At 38.6% G+C, this 12,312-nt stretch overlaps 1 protein-coding gene across 1 annotated transcript; it reads right to left on the reverse strand.

Annotated features, from left to right (window-relative positions):
* Positions 1–6,105: 6,105 nt before the first annotated feature.
* On the reverse strand, positions 6,106–10,453 carry IL22 (interleukin 22). The gene is made up of 5 exons (XM_077168127.1): positions 10,274–10,453; positions 9,772–9,837; positions 9,501–9,644; positions 8,481–8,546; positions 6,106–6,183 (listed from the first exon to the last, which is right to left on the reverse strand). Exons 1-5 carry the CDS (start codon positions 10,451–10,453, stop codon positions 6,106–6,108), a joined length of 534 nt encoding a protein of 177 aa, XP_077024242.1.
* Between the last annotated feature and the right edge of the window lie 1,859 nt (positions 10,454–12,312).

Here is a 12,312-nt window from a genome sequence, read left to right on the forward strand (position 1 = left end):
TTCTCCTTACAGTGTATAGCAAAATGCTACAGGAAAGAGATAAGTTGAGAACTGAACCCTTGGATACAAAGAAATCATAAATTGATGGTCTGGAAAACTCTGGACTTCCAGATAGGGAGACCCCAGAGAATAGTGCCCCACTTGAAGATTTAATCAAACATGGAGCCAGTCAGCCATTTCAGAAAAAGCCAGGATTGGAGATGGAGTTATTCAGGAAAGGTTTGTGGAAACTCCTTTTGTCTGATGGGCATGATCCTTGCCTACTACATAGAAAGCCAACAACAGTGCTGTGAGATCTGTATAAATGGCACCATTTCCAGTCTGGACTAAGAGAGAATGGAAAGGGACACGCTGGAGGAAAAATAACTTCAGAGGCAGAACTATGGAAGCTCAGGTCTGAAGTTAAGAGACCTCAGGCCAGGAGAGTGGACCCACCCAAGTACTTGCAGAGTGTTAGTTTGCTCTGAAGGCAGAGAGTAGGCCTTCCACCTCTTTGCAGTGGATAAGTTGTGCCACCTCAGGTCTTGGAGAGGGTGGAGCACACTCTTTGGGGGTTGGAGAGAGCCTGGTTGTAACCAAATTGTTGTGGAGGGGTTGACTGTGTGCCCTGGAGATGTCAATGAGCCCAGGTGCACCCTCATGCTTGAAGATGGTGGAGCCAAGAAAAGGGTGCTCTCCCCAATATTCCCCAAAGTTGCATTCAGAAAGAGGTGGGCCCCTGTGTAGGCCCTTGGAAAGTGTGGGACTGCTGTTTTCTAAATCCCAAAGATAAATGACTCTCGGACTTTGAAATCTAATGGAGTTTTCCCTGCAGGTTTTTGAGACAGCTTGGATCCAGTGACTTCTGTGTTCCTTCCAATTTCTTCCTATGGAAATGGAAATATGTATCCTATGACTGTCCCTCCTTTGTATGTTGGTAGCAAATAACTTGTTCTGAGTTTTCCAGGTCTAGAGCCAGAAAAGAATTTTGCCTTAGGACAGACTATGCCTTTAGCTGATTTTTGATGAGATTTTGCACTGTTTCTGACTTTGTATCGTATTTCTATTGTTACTGAAATGGTTTAAGGCTTTCCAATATTGTTATGGAATGAACGTATTTTGCATTTGAAAAGAACATGTCTTTTGGACTGTGCCAGTTTGAACCTTTGTACCCCTCAAAAGCCAAGTTCTTTAATCCTCATTCAATATTGCTGAGTGGGAGCTTTTTAATTATTTCCATGGAGATGTGACCCACCGAATTGTGGGTGGTAACTTTGAAAGTTTCTATGGAGATGTGACTCCAGCCATTCAAGGTGGGGTTTCCATGGAGATGTGTCCCCACCCATTCAAGGTCGGGCTGCTGACTGAAACCCTTTAAGAGGAAACCATTTTGGAAAAAGCTTTAGAGCCACCAGAACCAACAGAGACAACAGAGCAGACAGAGTCCCAGAAGCTGTTGAAGAAGCATGGAAAGAAAGCTAGTAGTTGTCGCCATATGTCCTCCCAGCTGAGAGAGATGCCTAAACGTCATTGGCCTTCCTGAATCAAGGTATCTTTACCTGGATGACTTAGTTTGGACATTTTCATAGTCTTAGAACTATAAACTTGCAATTTAATAACTTCCCCCTTTTAAAAGTCATTCTGTTTCTAGTATACTGCATTTTGGCAGCTTACAAACTGAAACAATACCTGTGCTGGTTTGAAAGGATTATATGCCCTAGAAAAGCCATGTTTTAATCCTGGTCCATCTTTTGGGAGCAGCCATTTCTCTTAAACCCTATCAGTACTGGATGTTGGAAACGTGATTATATCATCTCAATGGAGCTGTGACTCGCCCAATTGTGGGTATTAACCTTTGAGGTAGATGTGACTCTACTCATTCCAGGAGGGTCTTGATTAATTTACTGGAATCCTATAAAAGAGAAAGTATTTTGGAGAGTGAGCTGCAAGAGACCCATGAGAACCATGAGAGTCCACGCTGCCAGAAACCTTTGGAAAAGAAGGAGAATGCACCCGGGACCAAAAGCCTGGAGAGAAAGCTGGTAGATGTCACCATGTTCACCATCTGCCTTTCTAGTTGAGAGGGAAACTCTCAACATCATCAGTCTTCTTGAACCAAGGTGTCTTTCCTTGATGCTTTAGATTAGATATTTTATAGCCTTGCTTTTAATTGGGACATTTTCATGGGCTTAAAATTATAAACTTGCAACTTATTAAATTTCCCCTTCTTAAAAGCCATTCTGTATATCACATTCCAGCAGCTAGCAAACTAGATCAGTACTCATCCAAGATGATCAATAAAACCCAAACAGGCTAAATCCAAATAGACCAATACTGCACCATGCTATAATCAAACTGTCAAATGCAAAAGATAAAGAGAGACTTCTGAAGGTTTTAAGAGAGAGGTAACATATCAAGTACCAATAAGATTCAATGCTGATCTTCTCATTGGTAACCACAGAGGCAAGAAGGCAGTGTGGTAACATATTAAAAGTGCTGAAAGCAAAAAATTGCCAACCAAGAAATTCATATCTGGCAAAGCTGTCTTTCAGAAATGAGGCAGAGACGGGCCACGGTGGCTCAACAGATAGAATTCTTGCCTGCCATGCTGTAGGCTCAGATTCAATTCCCAATGCCTGCCCATACAGAAAAAAAAAGAAAAAGAAAAAAAGACAGAGATTAGGACAGTACCAGATAAATAAAAGCTGAGAGAGTTCATCATCACTAGACCAGCCCTACAGGAAATACCAAAGAGAGTTCTGCAGGTTAAAAGTAAAGAACAATAAGCAATAGATCAAAACCTCCTGAAAAAATAAAGATCTGCAGGGAGGGTAACCATATGGGTAAATATAAAGGCCAGTGTTATTGTACTTTTGGTTTTGTACTCAAAATATATAGCATGTAATTTGTGACAAGAACTACATAAAGGTTGGAAAACTACATAAAGATATGGGAACATAGTTTGTGTATGCTATTAAAATTAAGTTGGCACCAAAGCAAAACAGATTGTTGTAGATTTAGGATTTTAAATTTAAACCCCATGAGAATTAATGCTTAATTGGTACAGAATTTCAGTTTGGAGTGATGGAAAAATTTTGGTAATGGATGGACATTGTAAATGCAATTAACAGCACTGACATGTATTTGAATGTGGTCAAAAGGGAACATTTTGTATGTAGTTACCAGAATAAAAATTTTTAAAACACATAGGCCTATACAATAGAGTGAACTCTAATGTATGGAATACAGTTATTAGTATAAGAATATTCTTTTATCAATTATAACAAGTGCAGCACAGTAATGCAAGGAGTTAATAATGGGGGAAGGTATATGGGAACTCTGTATTTTCTACATGATTTTTCTGTAAACCTACAATTTCTCTAATAAAAAAATATATTTAGAAAATTTTAAGGCCCATGGTAACTACAAAGAAAATATTGGAGAATATGCAAGTTCATAGAAACAGAAATTAGAGTACCAGATGCCAGGGGCAGCTTCCCACGGTGTGGTTTCTGTTTGGAGAGATGGGAAGGTTTTAATAATGGAAGATGGTGAGGGTACTACGATATTGTAAATGTGATTAATGCCCTTGAATGGTATGTTTGGGAGTGGTTGAGATGTGAAAGTTTGTGGTGTGTGTGTGTGTGTGTGTGTGTGTGTACTCCCAAAGTTAAAGAAAGAATGAACAACTAAGGAGACAATGATACTTAAGTGTAATACATGATTCCCGGATGGGATCTAACAAAGGAGAAGAAAATGTTTAAAGGGATATTATTGGGACATATGAAAAATTGGAATATAGACTATGAACTTTATATCAATGTTGCATTTCTTGAATTTGATAACTGTACTTAAAGTAGTGGTTTCATAAGTTAGTATCCGTGTTCTTAGAAAATGTATAGGCAGTAATAATTGTTCAAGAGCATGAAGAATACAACCTACACCCAAGTGTTTTGAAAAATGGATTGAAAAATAGATAGAGATAGAGATGAGAGACAGAGATGAATAGATGGATAGAATGGTACAGGAAATGTGGCAAAATGTTAAAATTGGTAAATCTGAATCTCTGGGAAATTAGGGGTATGTTGTGGTTCTCTTTATGGAGTTTTTATTATTTTTGTAACCATCTTGCAAGTTTGAAAATATTTCAAAATAAAAAGTTAAAAAATGTAGATAGTAAGAAGACATTTAGAAGTTATTGCAGCAATTCAGAGGTGAGATAATGGTGGCTAGAGTAGGATTTAGCCATTGAAGGAACGAGAAGTGAGCAGATTCTGTTAATATTTTGGAGTTAAAACTGACAGAATTTTTTGACACATTCAATATGCAGGTCTGGGGTGGAGGAGAAACCAAAGCTGACTATGGCCCCTTCTGAAATATATCTGACATTGTGGAAAGGTTCTAAATACCTCTTAGAAAAGCTCTCCAATTATAAAAGTAAAAAAATCTTTTATTTATGGCTCAGTTTCTAGAAGACTGGCCAAAAATAAGTACAACACCAAGTTTTGTTCAAGTCATTACACTGAGATTCATTTTGAAGAAGAGAAGAGAGCCTTAAAACTCCAGCTTATCTCAGAAATCACCATAATTCTATCACTCCTTGAAGCTCAACTTTGGGAGCTCTCAGCATTTGAGGCACAAATGCAGGAGTACCAACTCAACTTTATTCATGGGAGAACTTGAGGTTTGCAGGATGCACGCTCAGCAAAGAGATTGCTTCAATGCTGGCAGGAACTTGGCAAACAACTGGTGAGTGATCTGTTGATTTTAGTAAAAATACAAGATTTCTGATTGTTTGAAGATGGAAACACTTTAGATGGCTGACCGCTTCACCTCCTATGAAAAGACATGTACAATCTGTTGAAGCCTTTTTCTCCCACAGTACCATTGTTCAGTGCCAGATCATTTGCCCATTCTCCTGGTCAGAACTAGTCCAACTTTACAACTGTATAAATTTTAAAGATTTACCATTCTCTCTCTCTCTCTCCCTCTGTCTCTCCCTCTTTCTCTCTCTCTCTTCTCTCAGTGGGTTTTATTATATCTTGCCCATCTTCTACACCAGACTTCTTTCTCAGTGCTGAGCCCCACTAGTAGGGAAGATTTCAAAACAGTCTGCTTCTCAGTTACTTTATTGCCTGAGATATAGGAAGATAGGTGACCTTAAGCAGTTCATTCACAGCAACAGAGATTGCAAAAATTTCTCCCAGCAGCATCTCTCCTTTGGCTTTATCTGCAAACTGCAAGTCATACAGATACATTCCTTCTAAGTTCTTACTTTTTTTCCTGTCAGGTGTATATTCTAAATCAATCTAATAAATCTGTACAGGCAATATAGCAGAGAGCTTTGAAATCAGAACGACCAGGTTCAATAATGGCCAACTAATCATAATTTTTAACTGTCTCTGATTCATTCTTCTCACCTGCAAAATGCAGATGATGCCTACCTGCCTCATTTGCTTAGAGTGAAGAATAGTCATTAATATGAGGTTCTTGGCCCATTTAGCAAATGGTAATGAATATATCAAAAGATAATGGTGATGGTGATGTTAAAGGGAAAAATATCACAAAGCCACAAAATTTAGGCAAATGAAAGAATTTATTGAGGTCAAACAAACATATTATAGCTCCATAATTATTGTCATAAATATTAATATTAGACTTAAACTCAATATCAATATATAATAAATCCATTAATAACATTGCATAAATAAAATGTATATTTATAACAATAAATAAGTTAATAAATACAAGATATCAATTATGTAAGCAAGAAGTCATTGGTGGGTTTTTTTTCTCTAAAGGAATAAGAAGCATTCCCTTTTTTGTGTGTGTGGGGTTAGACAATTGCCTAAAATAAATTACAGAAGACTTGTGTATAAAACACCAGCTAAAATAAAATGTCATCAATAAGTCTATTCATGCCTGGAAAGTCTACCTTCTAGTCATATAGACACAATTGATAATGTTTTTCTTTTTAAGCTAAAAAGGGGGTTCATTCAGAATCCACCCATGGTGGTGGAATTTAGCTTCCCATTTTCCTTTTGGTAAAAGTAAACGTTTGGGAGTCTTATTGATATTTCTAACAGGCGAGAAGAGTTAGTTCTTCATTTTCCAGCTTTGCTCTGGTTAAATGCAAGCATTTCTCAGGAACATGAAGAGCAAGTCCAGTTCTCCAATTGCTTTGATCTCACCACCCTCTCCAAGCTGTGAAAATAAGAACATAAAAGTCTTTTAGCATTTGCACTATGTGTCCCAAAGAGAAACAAATTAGAGGGAGATGGCATGATTAGGTTGCTGGAAACAAATTAAATTTTAACCTTTTGAAAAAGATTAACAATACAGTTTAGCAAGAGTGTATGATGTTTTGCCAAAGGCCTTAAAACTATGCCTAGTGGGATGGAGACAACACCTGCAGGCATCCATCTCAACAGGGCCTCGCGCTAATAAACCTGGGCACACCCACCAGAGTGAGCATATCGAAGTTAGGCTGGGATCTGGGGGACCCTGAGCACCACCAGCTATGACTGCTCCTGTCTCATAGTCTTACAACTATCTACAACCATTTACTTGTAGCAACTCAGCTCAAGCAGCCTTGAATCAAAACCATACATCTACCAACACACTTGTGCTTTCTCTGTTCCCAGGCTTTTGACAAAGAAAAAAAAAAGAAAACAGATTTTCACTTTTGTGGGAAGAATATCAAATAAGTCCTTTCCAGTTGTTTTAATTAATAGAAATTAAGGTGCAAGTCCTAACACCTAGTCCCTTTCTCTTCCTTCCAAATAGTATGAAGATGAACCCTAAAATTCAGTTGGGCAGAGAACCCAAACTCGACCTAAAAGCATCCTCTTTTGAAATTCATTTAACCTACAAAACTTGCTCTCAATTATTTCAAGGCAAATCTTCTCCCCTTCCTTTATCCCACCATCCCCCTTCCACACTTCCTCTGACATAGTACTAAAAGTTATGCTAAAAACTCTGAAGAATTTTAAAGCTCCTCTTGCTGTACTATAGTGTGCTGTCTGCTTTTATCTGCAGTGACAAGGAATTTATACCTCCCAAGACTGCCCCCCCCCCATTTGAGAAAGTTCTGACTAGTTTTTCCACCTGATGAGCTTTCCCTGAATAACTTTCCATTTTGACATGTGTTTTCTGGAACTACCAAAAGAAAGCACACTCATTCCTCTCTACGGCAGCCCATTGCATACATGAGAGTTGATTCTCTCTAAAATGGATGAAAAGTTTTAAAACCTGTTTTCCCACACCATATTTTTTTCACTCGCCTTTTATAAAGACGACAAAATAAGCTGGCATTGGGGATTTTTAAACAAAAAAAAATGCTTCTTGGTTATGGCATGCTACTATTTATCCCTTCAAATCTAATAATTCTCTAACAAGAGAATTGATCTTTCTGATGAAAAACTACAGAGCTTTCGATTATCAAAGGAAGAAATGCTCATGTTCACTAAAATACACTCAGAAAGAAATACTTTTTTAAAAAAATTAAGATTGAAATAGAGGGGAAATTGAGGTTAGGCTTGTTAGAGAAAATTCCATCAGTTAGAGCCTTCCTATTTCTAAGTGTTTAATCGCATCTGCTTGGAAAAGCATCTCTTCCTCAGACTACTAATGATTCCTCTGGTATTGGGGTGAATCACAACTGACAGTCTAAGTCATCTACTATTGTTCTTTCCCCAGATAGCCACCGGAGAGTATCAGTCATTGCAGAAATGAATGCTGGTACAAGGTAGATAAATTCTCAGTAGGGATTTATTGAGGGAAGCAGAAAGGAAACTAGAAAGAGAGAGGAAGAAAATACAATATCCAATTCGGACTTCCATTTCACCATAATAAATCCACTACTAATGATTTTCACTCTATTTGAATCTGGATAAAAATGTAAAGATTGTTTGCTCCTGCTTCTAAACTGAAACCATAGCTGCTGGGTATTATGTTAGGATAATTAAATCTAAGTATCAGTCACTCCAGAAATTTACCCTATGGTAAGTCCACCTCTTTTGTTATTGTTTTAAGTCTATTTCTTCAAGTTTAAAATCATCAAAGAAATGGCTTCAACTCATTTCCATAAATGCACTCAAGGTACTTCTCTGTTTTTGAACAAGTGTTTCTTCAGAATATATGAATCAACAGAAATCTGAACTTTCCCTAAGAATTAATAATACTAAAACTGAGGGTCTATTATTGCTTTTTTTGTCTAGAATTCAGAAGACTTCCGTGCTAGCCTTGTCTTGCTGGCCACTTGCCATCTCACGGTTATGGGTTAATGAGAATAGATAACCCAAGCTCCTAGCCAGCTCTAGATTTCTATGATGTGCAAAATTTGGAAATTGGTTAATAAATACATATACACATCTATGTGTGCAGGTACCTAAATTATCAGCTTGATAGTAAGAGAATCAAGTAGAAATCACTAAGTAGAAAAAGGAAAGGATGGCATATATCTGTCCTATTCAAAGATTTGGCATTAATAGTGATCATACCTTTTTCACCGTTTCCTTCAGCTTTTGCACATTTTTCTGGATATGTTGGTCATCGCCCTGAATATGCTACAAAATAAAAGCAAGAATCACTATTTTAACACTGTAGCACTGAAGTTTAATGAACCTCAGCCTCTCTGTCTGAGGTACACTACAATTCACCTGGAATTGAAGAGCTTACTAATTTTTGCCCACAGTGACCTAGATTTCACCAGTGGCCTACATTTTCTGAGCTTTTGAATTCCTCTGGACACCAACATCCATTCACTTCCCTTACATGGGACCTCTCTTCACCTTTGTGCAATTCTACTGAGGGTTAAGCTGGTGGAAACAGTGGAGTGGTTTATGCAGATTCTCACCAGAATAAAACCCAAAATGCACCTCATTAAAAACATGTACTCAGAACAAGAAAAGTGCATAACACTTCTCGCCTGAAGAGTAGACCCTCCTGGATAAATGCTAGGTCCCCTTCCCTCTGCCTACCCTACTCTAACCTTTTTTCATAGTTTTAAATGTTCAGAGGCATCATGTTCACACTCCTCTGATTTTGTCACTTCCCCTGACATCAAAAGGCAGCAGTCTGCATAGCAACCCTGAGCATTATACCTTCCTGTTTCCCTCTTTTTGGCTTTCACTTTCTCTTTCCTCCCATCCCCACCCGCTGACACATTTTAATCAGTGACCCATTTCCACATCTAGGTTTTTTTTCTTTACATCTCCCAATACCTTCTCATCACATATGACCCAAATTGCTTTTATCCAGGGCCAACAAATAAGGCTTCCGTGCAGTCATTTTGCAGACCCCCATTCACCATCATTAACTCTATTAAAGCAAAAGAAACTCTCCTGGTAATACTATTGCTGAGGTATGTCAGCAACAGTATTATTGCTGGAATAATACTATTGCCCTGTTGGCCCAGGGCGGAGCTGCTGCACCCATCAGCAGCTGATGGTGGAATGGGGGACCCTAAATGGAAGAAGGTAGGTAGAAGTGGGTGAATTTCAGTTGGGAGAAGAACTTACACATTGGCTTAGCTTGTTGTTGAGCCTGGCCAAGAAAGGCACCACTTCCTGCATATAGGGCTGGAATTTATCAGACTGGGGTAGCAGCACATCTTCCAGGGTGAAGTTCAGCACCTGCTTCATCAAATAGCAGCGCTCCCTCATCTGCAAGGCCAAGGTCAAACAGCAGTGGTCACAATAGGAGGACATGCAGAAGATGCAAACCATCATCACCACCACCCCAAATAACCATGGATGGCACACTACCCTGCCCATCACGAGTATGGCTTACATTGATACCACGGAAAAGTTTCTCCCCAATGAGACGGACATCAGTGTTGTTATCTGCCAAACTGGCCTGGAAGAGAAAAAGAATCTAAGTGCCTGGACATTGAAGACATAGAAGAAAAGTCTGTAAGTAGAGAGGTATTCCACTCTCCAGCTCCTTTCCCCAAAGCAACCCCCTTAAAGACTAGAGAAAGAATTGAGATATATGCATGAGTTTAAAATAATGCACTGAAGAGTAAAGGGGGTAATGAATAGTTAGATGGGCTGCTTGGCTCCTCTTTGGGTAAAACTCAATGTTATCTATCCTAAAGGCCAAAATGGAAGGTCCTCTGGCAAAACCAGGTCTCTAAATAGTCTATGAAGGGGCATGGGAAATTATCTCTGAGTTGCCAGTAGGGAATAATTTTGGGTTCTTAAAGATCTTAAAGTGCTGTAAAGTAAAATTTAAGCCTTATTTAGGTGCCAAGTAGATAAGCTGAGAAAAAGAGAGAAAGTGAGATGATTACCTCTTTAGCCAGCATGAAGGTACGGTTGGCGATATAGGGCTGCTGAAAGTTGGACTTGTCAAGCCTGCAGTGGGAACTGATGGGTGCAGCAGCTCCACCCTGGGCCAACAGGGCAAGAAGCAGACAACTGGTGGCCAGAATGCCCATCAGGGAAAGGTACACAGATTTCTGGGTGGTCATTGTAGACAACTCTAACTTGAGCAACCGGCAAATGGGAAGGAAAGCCTGGTATCAGGAGAACACGAGACAGACATGACATGAGGGAAAAAAATTATCCACACCAAACAAATCAATTTACCAAGTTTGCTGAAACACTTACCCGTTTCAATGATACTTCTTGTGTTGTGAGGAGTAGAGGCTGCTGCTTTTATATCCCCCAGGATGCCTTTTTTTTTTAATCATGAAAAATATGACATCAGCAATTATCTAATTTCCAGTTCAGTCTTCTGAGAACTACCTAACCACCGTAGGAGCCACAAGACGCCACCTTCCATCCTTCCCACCTTGAGATGCAAGTGTTTCCCTAATACGTCACTATTAAGGCCCAGAGGGGCTTTCACAGACTGCATCCTAGAAATTCTCTTAACCCTACATATTTTCAGAGAAAACAATTGCTTTGTCTTAGTAGATTCCAGATTCAGTATGCTATTCTTTGATCTCCTATAGTAACTTAGTAAGCATTTTGGTCACGGACTCATTTTTCTACCAGCTTCATAGATTTTTATCTCATTAGACATGTTTAGAAATAAAGGACACATGTCCGAGATGCTCTGCTTTAAAGGTAATGGTCATAGTGGCTTGTAGGAATTCCATTTTAAAAAAATAATTTAATCTCAATTTTTTAAACATGTAGAAACCTGAACAAGACATGTATTTTAAAAATAGTAAGGTTAGCTAATCTAAGTGCTGTTTTCTTCCCATTCTGGAGCTTTTAAAAAAGGAATCTTTTTTGATTGATTTTTTATTTTTTATTGAAAAAGCAATCATAAAATTATGGCAGGTACAAATTAATCTTACATTTTATTCACTGAATTATAATCAATTCATAGTTAAATTTGGACATAATAATGCTACACAATCTGATCATCATTTTCTTAAGATGCAAGTATTTTTTTAATCAAAGAATACAAGGGATACAGCAGATATAAGTTCACCTTGATATTTTACCTGGACACAAGTTAAGTTTCAAATTTATATTTCCAGACACCTCTCATCATTATTTATATGATATAAATGGATTTCTGAAGAAAAGGGTCTGGCAATATAGTGGATACAAGTTGACTTTAAATTATTAAAACTAAATTTAATTCTAAATGACACCTAAAAACTAGACTGGAAACCATCCTGAGGTGTAGGGGCAGAAAGCAAGTTTTAAGTAAGTCTCTGGGTTCAAAAGTGACAAAAAAGAAGTTGGGAAAGTTAAAATGCTTTCATGGCGCTGACCCTGACCACCGATGTCCAGGCAGAGTGGACGTGACCACGTGGTTGTTCCTCTACCCACAGTCCTCTCCTCCCCACTTAGAAAACTCACTTGTTTTCTTTCCACAACTATCCATTCCAGGAGAGAGTGGTACTTTTCGGTAAACAAGCAAATAGTTTTCAAAATACAACTACCTGTTGCTGGAAAAAGGAATGTGAATTAGTGCAAATTTGTTTAACCAGATTTTTCTCCTCTCAACTAGTTGAGCTCAGGAGTGTTGGAGAACTGAGGGAAGTGAATAATTATGGAATCTTGAGCATTTTGCGAGGTAGCACAGATCTAGGTGCAGTGCCACGGTGAAGGGTTAGGGCAGCTGGAGGCCAGTGAGCTTTTGGGAAGGATGCCTCATAGGAAAGCAGAAAGGTGCCAAAGGAAAGGTTACAGAGAGCAAATGAAAACTAGATCTGCTCCAAATTTTTTCCTGGGGCTGCTCATAAACCCAGAGAGATGAGGAAGCTTTTCTTTATCCAGTTCTCTATTTCATGAGATATGGCCATTTTTGCCCAGAACTCTGTATAATTGAATTAGCACTAGAATTAAGCTATATTATGGATTAAAT

This window comes from Tamandua tetradactyla, chromosome 7 (assembly GCF_023851605.1).
Source record: "Tamandua tetradactyla isolate mTamTet1 chromosome 7, mTamTet1.pri, whole genome shotgun sequence".
In the NCBI taxonomy this organism is placed as follows: domain Eukaryota; kingdom Metazoa; phylum Chordata; class Mammalia; order Pilosa; family Myrmecophagidae; genus Tamandua; species Tamandua tetradactyla.